This window comes from Salmo salar, chromosome 01 (genome assembly GCF_965601325.2).
Source record: "Salmo salar chromosome 01, fSalSal1, whole genome shotgun sequence".
NCBI lineage: Eukaryota > Metazoa > Chordata > Actinopteri > Salmoniformes > Salmonidae > Salmo > Salmo salar.
Window position 1 is genome coordinate 89,027,225 of NC_138291.1, and position 24,083 is coordinate 89,051,307.

Sequence of the window (24,083 nt, forward strand, 5' to 3'; positions counted from 1 at the left end):
CTCCTCACAGCTGCCCATGTCCCTTAAAGTTGATGATGTGGTTGTTACTGACAAGAAGCACATGGCTGAGCTCTTTAATCACCACTTCATTAAGTCAGGATTCCTATTTGACTCAGCCATGCCTCCTTGCCATCCAACATTTCCTCATCTCCCACCCCTTCTAATGCGACTAGCCCCGATGCTCCTCCCTCTTTTTCCTCTGCCCCGATAACAAAGTTTCTCCCTGCAGGCGGTCGCTGAGTCCGAGATGTTAACCTCTCTTGGGTAGGGGGCAGTATTTTCACCTCCGGATGAAAAGCGTGCCCAAAGTAAACTGCCTGTTACTCAGGCCCAGAAGCTAGGATATGCATATAATTGGTAGATTTGGATAGAAAACACTCTAAAGTTTCTAAAAAACTGTTAAAATAATGTCTGTGAGTATAACAGAACTGATATGGCAGGCGAAACCCCGAGGACAAACCATCCAGGGGGAAAAAATTGAGGTCATTGGATTTTTCAGTGACTTTCTATGGGATACCCTTATTATTAGGAACCTGGTTGCAGTTCCTATGGCTTCCACTAGATGTCAACAGTCTTTAGAAATTCTTTGATGTTTTTCTTTTGAGAAATAAAGAAGTAGTCCTATTCATTGTAAGTGTCACTCCAGGTGGACTCTACTGTTTTGGTACGCGTGAACTGGAGCACGCTTCACGTTGTTTTTATCCGGTATTAGAAACAGTTTATTCCGTCTTAAATTTTATCGATTATTTACGTTTTAGGGTACCTGAGATTGGATTAGGAACATTGTGTGACATGTTTGGACCAAGTTTACAGGTAACTTATTAGATACTTTGTAGGCATGTTGGGCAAGTTGAAACCAGTGTATTTCTGAATCAAACGTGCCAAATAAATTGACAATTTTGGGACATAAAGAAGGACCTTATCGAACAAAAGGACCATTTGTGATGTTTCTGGGACATTTTGGAGTGCCAGCAGAAGAAGATCTTCAAAAGGTAAGGCATTAAATATATCGCTATTTCTGACTTTTGTGGCTCCCCTGCCTGGTTGAAATATGATTTACATGTGTTTGTATGGGGGCGCTGTCCTCAGATAATCGCATGGTTTGCTTTCACCGTAAAGCTTTTTTGAAATCTGACACAGCGGCTGGATTAACAAGAAGTTAAGCTTTATTTTGATGTATAACACATTTTCAAGAATGTTCAATATTTGAATTTGGTATTTTTGAATTTCGCACTCTGCAATTTCACCAGATTTTGGCCAGGTGAGACGCTACCGTCTAATTGAGATGGTTTGGGATGAGTTGGACCGCAGAGTGAAGGAAAAGCAGCCAACAAGTGCTCAGCATATGTAGGAACTGCTTCAAGACTGTTGCAAAAGCATTTCAGGTGAAGCTGGTTGAAAGAATGCCAAGAGTGTGCAAAGCTGTCATCAAGGCAAAGGGTGGCTACATTGAAGAATCTAAAATATACACTGCTCAAAAAAATAAAGGGAACACTTAAACAACACAATGTAACTCCAAAGTCAATCACACTTCTGTGAAATCAAACTGTCCACTTAGGAAGCAACACTGATTGACAATACATTTCACATGCTGTTGTGCAAATGGAATAGACAACAGGTGAAAATTATAGGCAATTAGCAAGACACCCCCAATAAAGGAGTGGTTCTGCAGGTGGTGACCACAGACCACTTCTCAGTTCCTATGCTTCCTGGCTGATGTTTTGGTCACTTTTGAATGCTGGCAGTGCTTTCACTCTAGTGGTAGCATGAGACGGAGTCTACAACCCACACAAGTGGCTCAGGTAGTGCAGCTCATCCAGGATGGCACATCAATGCGAGCTGTGGCAAGAAGGTTTGCTGTGTCTGTCAGCGTAGTGTCCAGAGCATGGAGGCGCTACCAGGAGACAGGCCAGTACATCAGGAGACGTGGAGGAGGCCGTAGGAGGGCAACAACCCAGCAGCAGGACCGCTACCTCCGCCTTTGTGCAAGGAGGAGCAGGAGGAGCACTGCCAGAGCCCTGCAAAATGACCTCCAGCAGGCCACAAATGTGCATGTGTCTGCTCAAACGGTCAGAAACAGACTCCATGAGGGTGGTATTAGGGCCCGACGTCCACAGGTGGGGGTTGTGCTTACAGCCCAACACCGTGCAGGACGTTTGGCATTTGCCAGAGAACACCAAGATTGGCAAATTCGCCACTGGCGCCCTGTGCTCTTCACAGATGAAAGCAGGTTCACACTGAGCACATGTGACAGACGTGACAGAGTCTGGAGACGCCGTGGAGAACGTTCTGCTGCCTGCAACATCCTCCAGCATGACCGGTTTGGCGGTGGGTCAGTCATGGTGTGGGGTGGCATTTCTTTGCGGGGCCGCACAGCCTTCCATGTGCTCGCCAGAGGTAGCCTGACTGCCATTAGGTACCGAGATGAGATCCTCAGACCCCTTGTGAGACCATATGCTGGTGCGGTTGGCCCTGGGTTCCTCCTAATGCAAGACAATGCTAGACCTCATGTGGCTGGAGTGTGTCAGCAGTTCCTGCAAGAGGAAGGCATTGATGCTATGGACTGGCCCGTCTGTTCCCCAGACCTGAATCCAATTGAGCACATCTGGGACATCATGTCCAACACCACGTTGCACCACAGACTGTCCAGGAGTTGGCGGATGCTTTAGTCCAGGTCTGGGAGGAGATCCCTCTGGAGACCATCCGCCACCTCATCAGGAGCATGCCCAGGCGTTGTAGGGAGGTCATACAGGCACCTGGAGGCCACACACACTACTGAGCCTCATTTTGACTTGTTTTAAGGACATTACATCAAAGTTGGATCAGCCTGTAGTGTGGTTTTCCACTTTAATTTTGAGTGTGACTCCAAATCCAGACCTCCATGGGTTGATATATTGGATTTCCATTGATTATTTGTGTGATTTTGTTGTCAGCACATTCAACTATGTAAAGAAAAAAGTATTTAATAAGATTATTTCATTCATTCAGATCTAGGATGTGTTATTTTAGTGTTCCCTTTATTTTTTTGAGCAGTGTATTTAGATTTGTTTAAAACTTTTTTGGTTACTACATGATTCCATATGTGTTATTTCGTAGTTTTGATGTCCTCACTAATATTCTACAATGTAGAAAATAGTAACAATAAAGAAAAACCCTTGAATGAGTAGGTGTGTCCAAACATTTGACTGGTACTGTATATTATTTAGTATATGTAAAGACAAGATTAAATCAATAAAATTCTGATGGGTGACAATATTAGCCTTTCACTTATGAATGATATATTATCACTTGTGAATAATGCCCAGCCTAAGGTAAGAAACAATGACAATTTTTTTGCAACTTTTTCTAATAATAGTTGCACACATAGGCCTATATGTTTTGATAATGTTTGTATCACAACTAAAGTGGTCATTTAAAACCTCTTGAGGATACCCTAGGATAGGGGGCGCCACAGCGCATTTTGAAAAAAAATCGTTCCCATTTTCAACGGCCTACTAATCAAACTCAGAAGCTAGGGCATGCATATACTTATTATATATGGATAGAAAACACCCTAAAGTTTCTAAAACTGTTTGAATGGTGTCTGTGAGTATAACAGAACTCAAATGGCAGTCAAAACCCCGAGACCGATTGAAACAGGAAGTGGAATTCTGAATTGTGGACTCGACTTCTCATCTTTCCCTATTAATCACACCGTTAACAATGGTTCAGTGAGCACTTCCTATTGCTTCCACTAGATGTCGCCAGTCTTTTCACAGTGGTTTGAGCCTTATACAGTCGAAACTCAGTGAATGACACGCATTGGAAATTGGTCACAGGGGATGGGCCATCACCATTATGACGCCGGCGGCCATGTCTACCCCCACCTTTGTAAACGGTTTGAAACACAATGAAATCATCCCCCTCGAATCTTATTGGCTCTCTTGGTGTTACAGGCCCTGAAGATTAATGTTTTACAACGTTTGACATGTTTGAACGAACCTACAGGCGAAACTTCAGGCTGCGCACGTCGGAGAATTTGGAGAGAGCCCTAGGACGCGCTACCAACAGCAGGCTAATGGAACGTGAAGGAAGGACTTTTTCGACCGAAAATACATCTGTTGTGGACCTGGGATTCCTGGAAGTGCTTTCTGATGAAGACAACTAAAGGTAGGCGATTATTGACAATATTATACAAGATGAGATGTGACATGCGATTGTTCCAAGATGGCGCCGAGCTCGGTTTATTAGCTCATTTTCTGTGTATCGCATCTCCTTTTATCGCAAAGTGTGATTACCCAGTAAAGTTAATTTAAAATCTGGTATGACAGGTGTTCTCAAGAGATATTCATCTATAAATGTTAGATTGACAATATAAATTTAAAAAATCGTTTTCGAATAGTAATAAATGGAATTATGCGCTGTTTCCCGGGACGCATTTGAGGGGAAAATAGTCAGTCAACGTTACGCGCCGATGTAAAATGCTGTTTTTATATATAAATATGACCTTTATTGAACAAAAGAATGCATGCATTGTATAACATGATGTCCTAGGTGTGTCATCTGATGAAGTTTGTAAAAGGTTAGTGCTGCATTTAGCTGTTTTTTGATTATTTGTGATGCAAGTGGTTGGTCGGAAAATGGCTATGTTGCTGCTTTTTACGATGGACTCATCTAACATAATCTAATGATTTGCTTTTCCTGTAAAACCTTTTTGAAATCGGACGACGTGGGTCGATTCAGGAGAGGTGTATCTATAAAAATAAAAATAAATTATAATTTTTTTTTTTTTTTAAATGATGATTTTTTTTAATGCTAATTGGCGATATGATTTTTCGCTGGATTTTGATCCCGCTAACGGGATCAGACGCTGAAGAGGATAACTTAAAATTAAGCACATTAATCCACTTTACAAGGAGTGTAGAGCCTACCTTGCATACATAAGCAGCGCATGAGTTTAATGTTTGGGGAAGATTATTTTCACCATAAAAATGCACCTTTATAATAAAAGCATTACATGCATAATCGCATTTGCGGTCACTTTTGATAATGGCGTTTTCCCGCCAATGGAACATTCACCTTTCTATTCAATTCAGCTTTGTTCAATTGTTGTATTCTTCATACAATAATCTGTTCCACAGAATTTTAAGCAAATCTTGTCTGCTAAATGAACTAGTATAGCCTACAGCCATATGGCATAGCCAGATCAGGACCTAACACATGCTATTCGGTTTTTCTGAAATAGACTGCATGTTCTTCATATCATGTTTATTTAGACCCGTCTATAATAAATAACTGATTTATTGTGAAGGTGTAGGCTATTTTATATGGAGTTATTAGACTATTTAAAATGTAGATGTTCCAAAGGCTGTGTGGAAGCCAGGAGATGCTAAATGCGTTTATGTTAATTAACGGTCAATTACCGTGAGACCAGCAGTTATTTGCTTGGCAGTCACCGCTGATTAAATTTTCTGACTGCCACATTATTATAAGGGCACAGGGAAAGACCCAGATGCAGACACGGGAGGCAGATGGTTCGAGTCTCTGATATTTGTTATAATCCAAGGGGCAGGCGAGAGAATGGCCGTGGACAGGCAAAAGATCATAAACAAGGTCAGAGTCCAGGAGGTACAGAGTGGCAGGCAGGCTCAAGGTCAGGGCAGGCAATTTGGTCAGGCAGGTGGGTTCAGAGTCAAGGCAGGCAACAGTCAAAACCGGGCGGACTAGCAAAAGAGAGATAAGAAAAAGCAGAAGCACGGAAAAAACACACTGGTTGACTTGACAAGACGAACTGGCAACAGACAAACAGGGAACACTGGAATAAATACCCAGGGACTAATGGGGAAAACGGGTGACGCCTGGAGGTGGGTGGAGACAATCCCAAAGACAGGTGAAACAGATCAGGGCGTGACAATAATGACAAAGTGAAAACATCTTTTTAGAAAATGAAATACAGAAAAATCTCATTTACACAAGTATTCACACCCCTTTTCTATAACACTCCAAATTGAGCTGAGGTGCATCCAATTTTCTTTGATCATCCTTGAGATGTCACTACAACTTGTTTGGAGTCCACCTGTTGCCAATTCAATTGTTTGGACATGGTTTAGAAAGAAACACACCTGTCGACAGTGAATGCCAGACCAGAAACTATACCATGAAGTCCAAGAAACTGTCCGTAGAGCTCCGAGATATAATTGTGACGAGGCATATACAGTTGAGGTCGGAAGTTTACATACACCTTAGCCAAATACATTTAAACTCAGTTTTTCACAATTCCTGACATTTAATCCTAGTAAAAATTCCCTGTCTTAGGTCAGTTAGGATCACCACTTTATTTTAAGAATGTGAAATGTCAGAATAATAGTAGAGAGAATTATATATTTCAGCTTTTATTTCTTTCATCACATTCCCAGTGGGTCAGAGGTTTATGTACAATGAATTAGTATTTGGTAGCATTGCCTTTAAATTGTTTAACTTGGGTCAAACGTTTCGGGTAGCCTTCCACAAGCTTCCCACAATAAGTTGGGTGAATTTTGGCCCATTCCTCCTGACAGAGCTGGTGTAACTGAGTCAGGATTGTAGGCCTCCTTGCTCACACACACTTTTTCAGTTCTGCTCACAAATTTTCTATAGGATTGAGGTCAGGGTTTTGTGATGGCCACTCCAATGCCTTGACTTTGTTGTCCTTAAGCCATTTTGCCACAACTTTGGAAGCATGCTTGGGGTCATTGTCCATTTGGAAGACCCATTTGCGTCCAAGCTTTAACTTCCTGACTGCTGTCTTGAGATGTTGCTTCAATATATCCACATAATTTTACTTCCTCATGATGATTTTGTGAAGCGCACCAGTCCCTCCTACAGCAAAGCACCCCCACAACATGATGCTGCCACCCCTGTGCTTCATGGTTGGGATGGTGTTCTTCGGCTTGCAAGCCTCTAAACATAACGACGGTCATTATGGCCAAACAGTTTGTTTCATCAGACCAGAGGACATTTCTCCAAAAAGTACGATCTTTGTCACCATGTGCAGTTGCAAACCGTAGTCTGGCTTTTTTATGGCGGTTTTGGAGCAGTGGCTTCTTCCTTGCTGAGCGGCCTTTCAGAAACCGTGGATTGATGGCAGCATTCGCGCAAAACTGAACGCGCGAACCACTGTTTTTAATCAGGGCAAAGTGACTGGAAACATGACCGAATATAAACAGTGTAGCTATTCCCTCCGCAAGGCAATCAAACAAGTCGCAATTCAACGGCTCAGACACGAGAGGTATGTGGCAGGGTCTACAGTCAATCACGGACTACAAAAGAAAAATCAGCCCCGTCGCGGATCACGATGCCTTGCTCTCAGACAGACTAAACAAGTTTTTTGCTCGCTTTGAGGACAATACAGTGCCACTAACACGGCCTGCTACCAAAACTTGCGGGCTCTCCTTCACTGCAGCCAACGCGAGTAAAACATTTAAACGTATTAACCCTCGCAAGGCTGCAGGCCCAGACGGCATCCCCGGCCGCGTCCTCAGAGCATGTGCAGACCAGCTGGCTGGTGTGTTTACGGACATATTCAATCAATCCTTATCCCAGTCTGCTGTCCCCACATGCTTCAAGAGGGCCACCATTGTTCCTGTTCCCAAGAAAGCTAAGGTAACTGAGCTAAATGACTATCGCCCTGTAGCACTCACTTCCATCATCATGAAGTGCTTTGAGAGACTAGTCAAGGATCATATCACCTCCACCCTACCTGACACCCTAGACCCACTCCAATTTGTTTACCGACCCAATAGGTCCACAGACGACGCAATCGCCATCACACTGCACACTGCCCTAACCCATCTGGACAAGAGGAATACCTATGTAAGAATGCTGTTCATCGATTACAGCTCAGCATTTAACACCATAGTACCCTCCAAACTCGTCATTAAGCTCGAGACCCTGGGTCTCGACCCCGCCCTGTGCAACTGGGTCCTGGACTTCCTGACGGGCCGCCCCCAGGTGGTGAGGGTAGGTAACAACATCTCCACCCCGCTGATCCTCAACACTGGGTCCCCACAAGGGTGCGTTCTCAGCCCTCTTCTGTACTCCATGTTCACCCACGACTGCGTGGCCATGCACGCATCCAACTCAATCATCAAGTTTGCAGACGACACTACAGTGGTAGGCTTCATTACCAACAATGACGAGACGGCCTACAGGGAGGAGGTGAGGGCCCTCGGAGTGTGGTGTCAGGAAAATAACCTCGCACTCAATGTCAACAAAACAAAAGAGATGATCGTGGACTTCAGGAAACAGCAGAGGGAGCAGCCCCCTATCTACATTGACGGGACAGTAGTGGAGAGGGTGGAGAGTTTTAAGTTCCTCGGCGTACACATCACGGACAAACTGAAATGGTCCACCCACAATGACAGCGTGGTGAAGAAGGCGCAGCAGCGCCTCTTCAACCTCAGGAGGCTGAAGAAATTTGGCTTGTCACCAAAAACACTCACAAACTTTTACAGATGCACAATCGAGAGCATCCTGTCGGGCTGTATCACCACCTGGTACGGCAGCTGCTCCGCCCATAACTGGAAGGCTCTCCAGAGGGTAGTGAGGTCTGCACAATGCATCACCGGGTGCAAACTACCTGCCCTCCAGGACACCTACACCATCCGATGTCACAGGAAGGCCAAAAAGATCATCAAGGACAGCAACCACTCGAGCCACTGTCTGTTCACCCCGTTATCATCCAGAAGGCGAGGTCAGTACAGGTGCATCAAAGCTGGGACCGAGAGACTGAAAAACAGCTTCTATCTCAAGGCCATCAGACTGTTAAACAGCCATCACTAACATTGAGTGGCTGCTGCCAACATACTGACTCAACTCAAGCCACTTTTATAATGGGAAAATGTATGTAATCAATTTATCACTTGCCACTTTATATTATTTATATTAGATAATGTTTACATAACCTACATTATTAATCTCATATGTATATACTGTACGCCATACCATCTACTGCATCTTGCCATCTTGATATAATTAGATGTATCACTAGCCACTTTAAACAATGCCACTTTATATGTTTTCATAACCTACATTACTCATCTCATATGTATATACTGTACTCTATTCCATCTACTGCATCTTGCCATCCTGATGTAATGTATCACTAGCCACCTTAAACAATGCCGCTTTATATGTTTTCATACCCTACAATACTCATCTCATATGTATATACTGTACTCCATACCATCTATTTCATCTTGCCTATGCCGTTCGGCCATCACTCATTTATATATTTTTATGTACATATTCGTATTCATTCCTTTACACTTGTGTGTACAAGGTAGTTCTTGTGGAATTGGTAGATTACTTGTTAGATATTACTGCATGGTCGGAACTAGAAGCACAAGCATTTTGCTACGCTTGCATTAACACCTGCTAACCATGTGTATGTGACAAATACATTTGATTTGATTTGACATGCAGTGGTCTTGGGGGCTGAACGAAGCCTGGGAGTCAGAGCTGACTGTCCGGCATCGTTCAGGGCTTAAATGCCCAGATTTTTGATCAAAGCTGTCACAGGACTCCTTGATGATGTGATCGTGCATCCGAACAAATTAATGGATTATGCTTGGAACCTTTCTATCTCGTATCTCGACAAAACAACTTTTGTTATGTAGTGCTCATGAGATAAATAAGTCATGATCTTGACATAACGTGGGATGTTTTTTTTATTGTTCAACTCTTTACCCACGGGACTCCAGATATATCAGCAACATGTAGCTTCATCTAGCCACATTAAGACTTCCGGTTTTTGTATTTGGCCTTCAAAATAAAAGTCTGCAGTAAAACGCTGTGTATGATTCAAATCAATCTTTTTTGCAGCTTTGCAAAGTACATAATATTAAAATTGTTACAAAATTATAACTACATTGGGGAAAACTCTAAACTAAAAAGAGTTTCTACTTTATATAAGAAAAAAATATAAATTGCAGCTCATTGAGAAATGGTTGGAGCTTAAGTAAATGAATGTAAGGAACATAATAGTCTACTGGTTAAAAAACCTTTAATAAAATAAAGATAAAGCATTTTTATTATATACATCTTGTTAATTTACTGGTGCTATTGTTCAAGGATGCAATTTTGAAATGTAGTGTTTAAGCAAAGTCTTACTGTATTTTTGTTGTATTGCACAAACAAATTGCACTGTACAGGGAAAAACTATTGATTGTGTGTCCATAAAACCAGGGTCCAGTCTACTCACTAGAGTCCCTAGAATACAAATGGTGGGTGAACAAAAATCTAGGTAAAAGGAAGTGTTGTTGGACTTTTACTGTGGTCAAACAGCTTGAAATGGGATGCCTGGACACTATACGGTACAAATATTACACTGTACAGGGAAAACTATTGATTGTGTGTCCATGAAACCAGGGTCCAGTCTACTCACTAGAGTCCCTAGAATACAAAACAAATGAGTTTGAACAAAAAGCTAGGTCATAGCAAGTATTACTGGACTTTTACTGTGGTCAAACAGCTTAATGTGGGGTGCCTGGACATTATACAGTACAAATGTATCAATGTGCGGGGAAAACAATCGATTGTGTGTCCATAAAATCAGGGTCCAGACTACCATATTTGGTTAGTAGAGACCCTACTGAGTATGTTTTCCACCCCAGTTTATTTGAGACAGGGTGTAAAGTGTATTCTCTACAGTCCAATATGTATTCCAAATACAGTGAATTGCATTGGAGGCTATGGAGGGGGAGGAATAAAAATCCAGCAACACTTCTTATGACCTAGATTTTTGTTCAAACTCATCTATTTTGTATTCTAGGGACTATAGTGAGTAGACTGGACCCACATTTCTTCCTGTACAGTGCAATATTTGTATGTTCTGCATACAGAAATGTTACTCTTTATTTGACCTTAGAAAACAATTTAAAATCCACATTTAATGCAGATGTCACTTAAATATGAACAAATATAAATCATTATTAATGTTTAGAAAATGTATTTTCATATCATGAATAAATACAGGTTATTGACACTTTTCCACTATTACGTGGGGTGCTTTTATATTGAAAATGTCAGAACTTCCAACAGCCTGGTGTGATTAACTGTTGCTGACAAGATACTGGTTCTGTATCCTAACTGGATGAGAACCTAGAAAGTCAGGAATGTGGTGGCATTTCTTAAATTGTTCAAAAATGTGATATGTGAGCCTTTGTGGGATATCATTTTACTCGAGTGATTGGCTTGGACGAGTGGTTTTCCTAAATAGAGGTAGTATTTTTTCAGATTACGAATAGTTGTAACAATCGCTGTTTGTTTTACACCTTTCATATATTGCTTACAGCACTTCTGAAATATGAATATTAAAAGGTGCAATATGCAGGAATCACTCCGTCATTTCCTGGTTGCAAAAATGAGAATATTTCGACTAATTTCAGATTATGTGACAAAACAAGCAATGCATAGTATTGTATTCAGATGAAGGGTCTTTCTCCTGTATGAACACTCTTGTGTCTGATGAGATTACTTGCATCCGCAAACTGCTTTCCACACAGTAGGCAAACAAATGGTTTCTCTCCCGTGTGGACGTTCTGATGTTTCTTCAGATAAACAGCTTGGCCGAACCTCTTCCCACACTGAGAGCAGCTGAAGGGTTTTTCTCCCGTGTGAACCCGCTGGTGAGACTGAAGATACTTTGGACAAGTGAAACTTTTTCTGCAGAAGCCACAAACAAACCGTTTTTCTCGCTTGCCAACCCCGTGTTGTATTTTATGTCCTGCCATGTAGCGTTGAACTATGCCCACCTTTGGCCTTGCTGTGTTCCCTCTAATATTTACTTGACTGTTAGAGAAACACCTCCCAGCAAGATTTCCAAAGTTTTCACTAGTCTCATAAGAGATGCTGTTTTGCGGATGCAAATTATTACTGCTATCATTATCATAATAATCATTATCATTACTGCTAGATTTATATTTTTCTTCATAGGGTTCAGAATCAAGCATTGCAGACACTGGTTTCACATTGTGAGATTCAACAGCGAACAAATTGCTTTCCTCAGCTACGGAAGTCTGTTGTTGTTGCTTTGTGTGAGCTTTGACATGAGTGGGGCTAATTTCCTCAGAATAAGAGCAAGCTGGATCCTCAGAATCTGTTTCAGTGCTTCTTGGTGTCCAAAAGCCTGAGTATCCCTGCCTCCGTACACGGTGTGCAACATTCGTATGCTGAAACTTCTGGATCTTGCGCTCCCTCTCTTGGTCTGCGTTGATGTGCGGATCATAGTCCTCAAAGAGACTGTCGGTCTGAGTGTGTCCAATCGCACCCCTTTGGTCTTCATCAGCACCTGATTCAACACTGCCTATAGAGAGGAAATAATTGATGAAATATACTAAATTGTGGATAATTGCCTTTCCTTGACTTTTGGAGAAATCATTCTAAGATGGGGTGGTATTTTTTAGTATAGATAAATCATCCATTCCATACGATTGGCATTTTACATTTTATTATAGGCCTGCATTGCACTTACTCTCCCTGAGCCGACAAAGTGCAAAATCTGTCGATCTGCACTTGAGCAAGGCACTTAATCCTAATTGCTCCACGGTCGACGTTGAATGGCAGACCATGGCCTTGACCCCACTCGCCGAGGGTGTCTCAGGGAGAGTGGGATATGCAAAAAACACATTTTCAATTCACACATGCGTATTAATAATACACACTTGTGCATGTGTGAAATAGGACAAATATAAGCACCCACCTTTTGTCCTTGAGTCATTCTGTAGGCTTATGGTGTCCTCCTGTCTTTCCTCTTTGAATTGGATGCACTCAGGCTTATTCATCTCCTTCACCATATACTGTAAGGGAACCAGATTCATTCTTTCTTAAAAGCTTTCAATAATATGACGTCTCATAGATAATTACGTTAGTACGGTCTGTATTGTTATAGAGGACGGCCTGCGGGATACCTGACGAGACTACGTCGGCGAGTGGATGAACCGTTCTATTGGCGAACGTTCAATCACTGGAGAATAAACTGGACGAGCACAGTTCGAGACTATCTTATCAACGTGATCTGAAGAACTGTAATATTCTGTTTCTCCAAGCCATGGCAGACCAAGGACAAAATATATACAGTGTATTCAGAAAATATTCAGACCCCTTGACTTTTTCCACATTGTTACATTACAGCCTTATTCTAAAACAGATTAAATTGTTTATTTCCCCCCATCACTCTACACACAATACCCCATAATGACAAAGCAAAAATAGTTTAGACATTTTTGCAAATGTATTAAAAATAAACAACTGAAATGTCACATTTACATAAGTATTCAGACCCTTTACTCAGTACTTTATTGAAGCACCTTTGGCAGTGATTACAGCCTCAAGTCTTATTGGATGTGACGCCACAAGTTGGCACACCTGTATTTGGGGAGTTTTTCCCAATCTTTTCGGCAGATCCTCTCAAGCTCTGTCAGGTTGGATGGGGAGCGTCCCTACACAGCAATTTTCAGGTCTCTCCAGAGATGTTCGATCGTGTTCAAGTCCGGGCTCTGGCTGGGCCATTCAAGGACATTCAGACCTGTCCCGAAGTCACTGCTGCGTTGTATTGGCTTTGTGCTTAGGGTCATTGTCCTGTTGGAAGGTGAATCTTCGCCCCCAGTCTGCGGTCCTGAACGATCCGGAGCAGGTTTTCATCAAGGATCTCTCTGTACTTTGTTCCATTCATCTTTCCCTTGATCCTGACTAGTCTCATAGTCCCTGCCACTGAAAAACATCCCCACAGCATAATGCTGCCACCACCATGATTCACCATAGGGATGGTGCCAGGTTTCCTCCAGTCGTGACGCTTGACATTCAGGCCAAAGAGTTCAATATAGGTTTCATCAGACCAGAGAATCCTGTTTCTCATGGTCTGAGAGTCCTTCAGGTGCCTTTTGGCAAACTCCAACCGGGCTGTCATGTGCCTTTTACTGATGAGTGGTTCCGTCTGGCCACTCTACTATAAAGGCCTGATTGGTGAAGTGCTGCAGAAACGGTTGTACTTCTGGAAGGTTCTCCCATCTCCACAGAGGAACTGTGGAGCTCTGTCAGAGTGACTATCAGGTTCTTGGTCACCTCCCTGACCAAGCCCCTTCTCCGCCGATTGCTCAGTTTGGCCGGTCGGCCAGCTCTAGGAAGAGTCTTGGTGCTTCCAAACTTTATCCATTTAAGAATGATGGAGGCCACTGTGTTCTTGGGGACCTTCGAAGCTTCAGACATTTTTTGGCATCATTCCCCAAAACTGTGCCTCCACAGAATCCTGTCTCGAAGCTCTACGGACAATTCCTTCGACCTCATGGCTTGGTTTATGCTCCGACATGCACTGTCAACTGTGGCACCTTATATAGACAGGTGTGTACCTTTCCAAATAATGTCCAATCAACTGAATTTACCACAGGTGGACTCCAATCAAGACATCTCAAGGATGATCAATGGAAACAGGATGCATCTGAGCTCAAGTTTGAGTCTGATAGCAAAGGGTCTTGGTATTTGTATTTTATTAGGATCCCCATTAGCTGTTGCAAAAGCAGCAGCTACTCTTCCTGGGGTCCACGCAAAACACAAAACATAATACATAAAATGAATAGACAAGAACTACATCAATTTAAAAAAAATGTATTAAAAAGGCACATTGCCTACATATCAATACATACACACAAACTATCTAGGTTAAATATGGGAGAGACTCTGAATACTTATGTAAATAAGATATTTCTGTTTCTTATTTTTAATAAATTAGCAAAAATGTCTAAAATCCTGTTTTTGCTGTCATTATGGGGTATTGTGTGTAGGTTGCGGGGGAAAATATTTAATCCATTTTAGAATAAGGCTGTAACGTACTGCATTTTAACTAGGGTGCCTGAAACCGTAGTAAACATTTCCCAGGTAAGAGATATTATACATTTTGTCACATTATTAGTCATCTACCTTCATAACAGCACAAGACTGTTTTACAGAATCTTCATCTTCTTTGCTTGAATGCTCCCCATCCCTGCAAAAGTTGTTCAACTCTTTGCCCACAGGACTTCCATTATATCAGCTACATGTAGCTGCATCTATCCACTGGCGGCAATGGAGGTGGTGGAGTGAAAGCCAGCAACAATCTGTACGACAAAGTCCCCCTCCAAAACTGATTATGTTTGGTTAGTAGAGACCCTACTGAGTATTTTCCACCCCAGTTTATCTGAGACAGGCAGTAAAATTATTCTCTACAGTAAAATATATATATATATATATATATATATATATATATATATATATATAAAAAAAAATAGTATAACCCTTATTTTACCAGGTAAGTTGACTGAGAACACATTCTTATTTAAAGCCACGACCTGGGAAATAGTGACTCAGGAGAGGAGATGAATAAGCCAATTGGAAGCTGAGGATCATTAGGTGGCCATGATGGTATGTTAAGTGCCATGGATCTTTAGTGTCCAGAGAGGTAGGAAACCCGTTTAACGTCACATCTGAAAGACGGCACCATGCAGAGCAATGTCCCGAATCACTGCCCTGAGGCATTGGGATCTTTATTTATTTTTTGACCGGAGGAAAGAATGCCTCCCCGGAGGAAAGAATGCCTCCTACTGGCCCTCCAACACCACCTCCAGCAGCATCTGGTCACCCATCCAGGGACCAACCATGCTTAGCTTTTGTAGCATGCCAGCAGTTGGATGCAGGGTGGTATGCTGCTGGCTGGCCATATAGTGTGTTGCATTGTGGGCTATGGAAGGGGCAGAGTGAAAAGCCAGCAACACTTCCTATGATCTAGCTTTTTGTTCAAAGTTATCAGTTTTGTATTCTAGGGTCTATAGTAGTTTTATGGACATACAAATATTGCACTGTACAGGAGAACATATTGATTGTATGTGCTGTATTTCGATATGCGTTATTCTTTATTTGACCCTGGAACAAGTTTTAAAAACCAAACTTTAATGCAAATTTCACTTAAATATAATTCATTGTTAATGTTTAGACAATTTTCATATATCATGAATAAATACAGGTTATTGACACTTCTACTATTACGTGGGAGACTTTTGAAGATTTCAGAAATTACATGACCCGGAAGTGCTTCTTTAGCGTTGCTGACGAGAAGCTGGTTCTGCATCCTACTGGATGAGAGTCAAGAAAGTCAGGAATATGGTGGCCTTTTTCTTAAAAATGTTTATTTCACAAAAACATCCATTTTCAGGGGCAATTCTGAAAAAAATAATGTGTGCAACAGAATACTTATTACAAAAATGTCATATGTGAGCCTTTGCGAGATAGCATTTGACTAGTGATTGGCTTGGAGGAGTGTTTTTCCTAAAGAGAGGTAGCATTTTTTACATTAACAATAGTTGTAACTGTTTGTACTGCACCTTTCATATATTGCTTGCAGCACTTGAAATATTAATATTAATGGACGCACACAAATTATTTGTTGATTCCATTGTTTTTGTTTCGTTATAAGACTACTCCTAAACTGTAAATGACAAATAGCCTACAGACAAAAATGTGTTCAGTCAAAATGTTAAAAAGTAGAATTATTCATGATCGTGTTCCTGGTATAGTCAGTGACAATACATCTCCAGCACTTGAGCAACCAGAATGGTTTCTCTATAGGTGAAGTGTAAGGTTGTGTTTCGCAGTAAGCTCCTCACCCAGACTGTATGCAGATGGAGGGTCTTTCTCCTGTGTGAACAGTTGTGTCTGATGAGACACCTTGGGTCCGCAAACTGATTTTCACACAGTGGGCTGAGGATGAGTGATAAACAACTTCAATGATATAAGTTACAAAAACACTCATTCAAAAGTGTATGGAATACTTTTTGGATGATCATCTCCTTCAGTCGAGCCCCCGATTCCTTTTTTGTTCAAGCTGGGCTGAAGCACGTTTGGGTATGCTTTCACTCACTGAAAAGTGGTTGGTAAAATACTTTCTTCTCCATCGTGGACACTGATGTGTCTCTTGAGGTGATTGGCCGATATGAAAGTCTTTCCACACTGTGGGCATCTGAACTGCTTACATCCTGTGTGTACGCTAAGGTGCACTTTAAGGTGCCCCGACTGGGCGAAGCGCTTGCCACAGTGGCTGCAGCCATAGCGTCTCTCCCCTGTGTGAACGCTCTGGTGTCGCTTGAGGTTGCTGGAGTCGGAGAAGCGCTTCCCGCACTGCATGCAGCTAAACGGCTTCTCCCCGGTGTGAACCCTAAGGTGTGTCTTGAGGTTCTTCAGACAAGCCAAAGTCTTACCACAGAAAGTACAAATGAACCGGTTACCTGCTGTGCCGTCTTGGTTGTAATTCACAGCGTCGTTATTATGACTGTCATGGGAGACCCAACCATCCGTCATTACCAAGGCATTGGATCCAGTCTCCATGCCTTTTCGCACAGTCATGTGAGGCTCATCTGAGGGCAACGGCACCCTCTGTCTATTGTCTCTGTAAGCTACAGGTTGTTTTTGCTCAGTTATGGAGCGACTCACCTTGTTCATCGAAAAGGGAAAACTATTCTCTGAATCAGAATTAATATGTACAACATCCACATGAGAGTAAGAGCACTCGGGAAGATCAGCCCCAGGACCCTGGGTGCTAAGGGCCCCAAGTTGTCTGGGGGGCTCAAACATCATACAATCAAAGCCCACATGGTCAAGTATTCCATCACCATCTTCCAATGCTGGGGTTTGAGATCTTTTGTTCACACTCAGGTTTTCATTGTTGTCGGTTTCGCCACTCACCCATTTACAAGAGCTGGCATTCTCCTGTTTGCTGATTGGTTGAGTAGCCTCTGTGACGATGTTGGAATGCCTTTCTCCTCCATCAATACTGTGATTTAAAGCGCCTACAAAATCAACAACAGTATGTGAATCACTATGAACTGGATGCTCATGAAGGTTATCAAATATCACAAATCAGTCAAAGGATGAGCCATTTATCGTCTATATGAACGCCAAAAATATTGGCATGAAATCAGTTGTACTTATAATTAAATCAAATTATGAATTGTATGCAGTCTAACATTATTGCAATCATTTTACATGACAGTATTAATTTATCATGTTTTTTTCCCAGTATAACATATTTATGGGAAAAGGATAAATGGTACAGCCCTGAACCTAAGTGGAGTGAGATGTGTGTAATACAACACTTCTTTCCAAAAGGCATAATGAAAACACTGTATTAAGCCCGTCTCCCATTTAATTACCGGTACTCAGTCTCTCTCGTTGGTCATGATTGTCCCAGGCTTCTTCCTGCCTCTCCTCTTTGATGGTAAGTGATTTGGGCTTTATCTCATCCAACGCAGCAGGCTGTTGGACACAAGGTTGGGTAAAATCAATTGGGACGCAAGATATAATTAAGCAATAAGGCCCGAGGAGGTGTGGTATATGACCAATATACCACGGCTAAGTGCTGTTCTTATGCACAACGCAACGTGGAGTGCCTGGACACAACCCTTAGCCGTGGTATATTAGCCATATATCACAAACCCCTGAGGTGCCTTATTTCTATTATGAACTGGTTACCAACGTAAAACAAAAATAAATGTTTTGTCATACCCATGGTATACAGTCTGATATACCATGGCTGTCTGCCAATCAGCATTCAGGGCTGGAACCACACAGTTTATAACTGGGAATAATCCACTAACTGTGAGAAAATGTACTCTGTACAGTCACAGTCAAAGACAGCTGAAAAATGATGTAACACATGAACACTAACAGAACAGTAAACAGGTAAAACAGGCCGATTGCAAGATTACCACTAGCATGGGTAAGCTATATGTCATATTTACATTCAGACCTAGGTTATGTTGATAACCACTGAAATATTAGGCTGCCCTTTCTGAAACAAGTGTGGACAAATGCTTACCTTTCTCTGTGTGGTAGTCTGTCCAGTATCACCTGAGGACTTTCCGTCCCTAAACAGGCTGGTGACCAACTGGGAATCAACTTCTCTCTGACAATGTACCTCGCCTAAAATTAGCAGACAAGAGAAATTGTTTACATTCACACACAACACACTTTATCAATGGTGTCTTGATAAGTTCATTTCTAAAATGATGTAACCAATAAATGTAGCTACTATATGTTCTATAGCGCTCGCCAGTTTCTAGTCCTAAAAAAACTGAAATGAGTTACCTCTGGTTCTTCAGCCATTCCCATTGGGGAATGGGATTTTGGGATAAACAACAAAAATAAAGGTCTGCGGTTAACACAGGCTTAGGAGATCTTATACGTTTTGTTCTATGGGATAATAGACATGAACTTTCGGAATTATGAAGCCGTTATGTGTTGGTTTTGATTACAAAAGTGACGTTAGCTGATGAAGATTCTCAGAACAAAACATATCAGATCTCCTAAGCCTGTGTTTCCCACATACCTAATTTTCTGTGTTTATCCCCAAAATACATATACACTAATTGCAACAAAAGAAATCAAATTAATTTCTCCATAGGGTTTGGCCAATGAGCAGGGTTGCCATGTCCGTGGTTTTCTTGCAAAATTGGGCTACTTTGAAAACGATGTTGTGGGTGAAAATGTATTGGTCGTGGTTTGCAGGTTTTTTGGCTACTTCTAAATTGCATTTCTCTTTAATTATTTTAATTTCACTGTTACCTGCTACTGCTGACAGTCAGGCAGTGAGGCAGGCTGTTGATTAGTGCGTGAGTAATTGAGTGGTGGGGAGGGAGGGGTGGGCCAGAGTTGACAGAGTGCTGCAGCAGGTAGTCATGACAAGTGATGTGAGAAAAACTAACTAATTAACTCGCTAGCTACATACTTCTCCCTCATAATTCTTGTTTGCCTCGTTTGTTGTATCCTGACCGCCCCTAGACCTACCAATCATTACTAGAGCCAACACAGGAAAGGTGAGAAACTGAGAAACAATCATCCAACAGTTTCAGAGAGAGGGAGAGAGGATCGAACGATGTACTTTCTCTCTGGGTATGTAGCCAGGTCTCGAAATTGAGGTTGTCCCGTCGACGATAAAAAAATATGTAGTTCTGAGACAATAGATCCAAAATGCATACAACTACTGTACAATTTTAAAAGCAATGAGGCAAATGCGCAATATATCAAAAGGTTTAGCTTAAAATGTTGATAAACTATTATTTTGTTCACATTATAAGCACAGAAATGCACACACAGCAGTAGCCTAGCGTAAATGTTCCAAAATACAATTAGCAGGAACACACAGTTCTACAAAAATAAAGATATAAAAAATAAATGCACTACACATGTGAGCAGGTTTGATGTGACAAAGATGAAAATATCAGTTAGAAATTTAGAAAGAGGAGAGATCTAAAGATGCAACAACTAGCTTGGGTTACTAATATGACTAGGATTTTGTCTTTGCCTTCTGGAAAATAGAGAAAGTTGGTTTGAAAACCAATAGAACATAGAAATGCTGGTTTCTATGGCATAAGGACGTTTTTATAAACAATTCCCTCAACATTTCTATGATCTGATTTTGGCTATAGGGTACTTTGAAACAAGCTAAGATATGCCTAAAAAAGGACAACTTCCAGGTTTTAAACAATCACCTTTATGGTTAAATAGTTTCAAAATGCTGACTGCCTCCGTTCGGATTTGAAGGTGTGTGATGTGTGCAGTGCGCAACAGACACTGTCCTTCACTCTCCGCTCTTGTGACCATTTGATCTAAACTAACTGTGCCTCGAGAAAGCTATGTCAACAGAATCAAACCTTTAGACGCTAATGTGTTAATTATCTTACTTGATAATTGTCAAACATGACTGGCGGTGAGCCTATATTTAAGTCTCATTCAAGTTTGCCTACATTTTCTAGTGTCCCTCATGTCAGCGTGGACATGAGAGGCTGTAGCCAATATGCATATAACCTAGGTGACATATTTACATGTAGGCTAATTATGCATCTACATTTATGTAAAATAGATGGAAATACTATTCCAATGGCCCTTTTAGAGGCAATTTTTGTTATGTGAATTTCTGGCTCAGTTCACAGCCTCACTGATCCATTTCGGCAGTAGTCTACTCATATTAGCCTTTTAAATCACTGTGAATGACCTAGGTCCTAGAGTAGGCCCATGTTGGCATATCAATGTTTATTTTTTTTAATAAGTATTTTATTATGGGAAGGTTCATCTTCAGTTTGGGACAGTTTAAATTGCACTTCCAGATGATTCTGGGACAGTGATGAAAAAAGTTAGTCGAGCCTTGCCGACTCAATTAGTTTATCATTTGTGTAAAATTTCAAGTCAATCAAAGCCACAGATTAACTTCCTCTATGTTGTACTTGACCTTTCTAGACACAGACCCGAAGACATTCAAGCAGAACTTGAGCAAGCATCCCAAGTCTCCAATGGTCCCAGTACTGGTTGATGTGCAGGCCTAAGTGACCACACACTCAAATGGACCTACAGCTGGGGTAAGATTCTTCCATTATTCACACAGTAGACAGTGTGAACCACCATGTTGTCAACAAAATTCTGTCCTCAATGCTTAAGTTGTATTGGGTATGGCTCTTTTTGTGGAAATGCTGTGATCAGTCAACGTCTTTAATGTGATTCAGACACACAATGACCACGAGGCTGCAACGGAGACGGAATGATGTCGAGGAACACGCGCTGAGACCCCGAGTATAACTGGACACGGGCCGGATATGTGACAACGACCTAAAAGGGGTGCAGAAGCAAACCATTTTATATTTATTCCATGGCCAACAATCCCTCTAGCTACCCCATATTCCACATGGCCTTTTATGCCCCATGGTCCACCCTACCTGCACCCATTTTCCCTATGCTGCTTCTTTCACTTGTTGTTCTCCTGATTTGATAACATCTAGACTCAGTAACACGTTTAAAAGTGTGGCTGTGTACTACTGTTTTTGCTACTTTTTTTCACCTGTGTAATGCTGTCCTGCTGCTTATTCTGGGGTTTTGACAATGCAGTGTCAAATGTGCTGCTCACAATTGACAGCAGCAAAATGGACCTGTTAAATTGACAAGAAGGGTGTTGAAAAAGCTGCGTTTTGGCATGGCTACCTTGTTTTGAGTCTGTTGAGTGCATTTCTCATTCTACTTGAGTTGACACAGTATTTTATATTTAACCTACCGTAGCCATTTTTTTCTCCATTTTTAACTCACCCACCATAAATCGCAATATGCTGTTTTACATTGTGTTATTTGTGATGGTCTAATTCCCAAAATGGACAAGCAGAATAATCTGTGCACGCTCGGGTATTAATGATAGTTAATATGGTGCTCTTCGATGTCCCGGGTTTGTGGTATTGACGAAGAAATAATTGTATCTTTACTTCAAGTTAGACGTTTATATGTTACATATGAAAGACATATGTATGTATGGTTCACTATTTGCTAATTAGCATTTTCGAATCTGAGAGTAAATAGAGCGGAACATATTTATAAAAGTCACCTTGTCAGAGAGATTTACAGTTTTCAAAACGTCTCGCCCGGGAAAGCCCACATGAAACAAACCTTGTTTGAAGTGGATCTAAAATCCCCTATGGGAATTAATAGTGAAAAAAACAGACTGGAACTATTTCCGTGTTGACCATTAGATAGTATGGGTTTTATGACGTGTCCACTGTGGGGCACTATTCCGATGGGGGAAATTGGGTTTTGGGATAAACTCAGACCTTATTTTCAACGTTTAACACAGGTTTAGGAGATATTACACGTTTTGTTCTATAAGAAAATATCAGTCAGTTTACCTTACCTTTATGAATTATGAAGCCTTTGTGCTTTTTTATATTACATAAATGCTTAAAGGTTTTAAAAAGTGACTAGCTGATGAAGATTATCTCAGAACAAAACGTATAAAATGTACGCTTGTAGACATTTTCGGCGTTTATCCAAAAACTCTACAAAAACGCAATTAATTTCCTATAGGCGGAGTTAGTGCCTACAAAAAGACGCCATTACTATTGCTCTCTATTGGAACGCTAATCTTACTGCTTGATGTCCTTTTCGATTCCATGCCAACGTGAGTTCGAAAGCGACTGTGCGCGAGGATTGAGCTTCCCATTCCTGCTCTCATGGCACTCGCACGAGACACTTTCAGCTCCATCATCCGTAGTTTTCTCCTCAACGCTTCATTCTCCTTCTGCCCTTGAGATATCTCCAAATGCAGGACCGCATAGCCATTGTCAACAAGCTCGCAGATTTCAGCCACGGCCGCGTTAGCCAAAACCTCCATGATGGAGGCTAGCTGAGTGTGAAAGGCAACGGAATTTGCCATTATTTGATCGAAAATGCCCTCAGAATAAGTAATTGTTATTGGGTGAAGTGTAGAAGAAATTGGCTGTTGAAAAGTATAGATGCCGACGCCTCGAAGTGAAATTTAGTGCAGCAAGACTAAAATGTCAAAAGAGTACCGGCAGTGTTTCTTCAGCATCTGGCCGTCACTAATACAGACGGGAAGCGATTCAGCGTCTCGTCCACTTTGACCACAGATACAACAATGAGCCAGGTATTTCACCGGATGTATAAATGTGAAGCATCCGGTTCGCGTTTCCACTCACTACCAGAAGAAACACAGTGCGAGATAATGGCGCGAGATGGGTTTTGGCCAACGTTCTGCAAATGTTCTCATCGATTAATCATTTGATCTCTATACAGTATTCAGTTTCTAAAACGTGTAACAGAGAGTTCTGCGATTTGTATGCATGACCCTTTGCGTTGTTTTGTGTGCAAGGGAGAATTGAGATATTGCACACGCCACTTCAGAGTAGGCGTTCCCTAACGCAAATGTGCAAATAAATGCTAGAACGCGCCAATAAAATCTCACTAGCTCGTGCTTGGCTCTGCCCACCTCCTTGTTTGTTCTTCTCACGATGATTCATTTTTCCCTATTGGAAACGACAGGCTCTGGTCTTTCTTGGGTTAGTTGGTCAATCTCGACGGTCTCGTTAGCAACATTATAAATGTAACGTTACTTCCGGAATTTAGGACATTTTCAAAATAAACGTCCTCCACGTAATACTATAACATTATAATTAACCTGTATTTATTCATGAAATGAAAACGTGTCTATACATTAACAATGATACATATTTGTTCATATTTAAGTGATATTTGCAACACATTTGGGTTTAAAA

The 24,083-nt window shown here is 41.5% G+C and overlaps 1 protein-coding gene across 4 annotated transcripts; it reads right to left on the minus strand.

Moving 5' to 3' along the window:
* Nucleotides 1-10,004: 10,004 nt before the first annotated feature.
* Nucleotides 10,005-23,610, minus strand: LOC106609046 (uncharacterized). Of its 4 annotated transcripts, XM_014207420.3 has the most exons (7): nucleotides 22,939-23,488; nucleotides 18,857-18,960; nucleotides 18,192-18,294; nucleotides 17,725-17,828; nucleotides 12,719-12,815; nucleotides 12,491-12,614; nucleotides 10,005-12,322 (listed from the first exon to the last, which is right to left on the minus strand). In XM_014207420.3, exons 1-7 carry the CDS (start codon nucleotides 23,222-23,224, stop codon nucleotides 12,313-12,315), a joined length of 828 nt encoding a protein of 275 aa, XP_014062895.3. In that variant the 5' UTR covers nucleotides 23,225-23,488; the 3' UTR covers nucleotides 10,005-12,312. The 4 variants fall into 4 exon arrangements, 3 of the variants coding, with proteins under 3 accessions (XP_014062895.3, XP_014062866.3, XP_014062904.3); XR_014392940.1 differs by having other exon boundaries at nucleotides 12,491-12,815; nucleotides 23,361-23,610; XM_014207391.3 differs by lacking the exon at nucleotides 12,491-12,614 and having other exon boundaries at nucleotides 22,939-23,499.
* Nucleotides 23,611-24,083: the final 473 nt, after the last annotated feature.

Excerpts from the sequence above, each read along its gene's own strand:
- LOC106609046 (XM_014207391.3), bottom strand. The coding sequence starts at position 23,224 with ATGGCAAATTCCGTTGCCTTTCACACTCAGCTAGCCTCCATCATGGAG. Across the intron at positions 18,961-22,938 it reads ATCGAAAAGGACATCAAGCA|GCGAGGTACATTGTCAGAGA; the intron begins GTAAGATTAGCG and ends TGCTAATTTTAG. Across the intron at positions 17,829-18,191 it reads ACGAGAGAGACTGAGTACCG|GCGCTTTAAATCACAGTATT; the intron begins GTAATTAAATGG and ends TTGATTTTGTAG.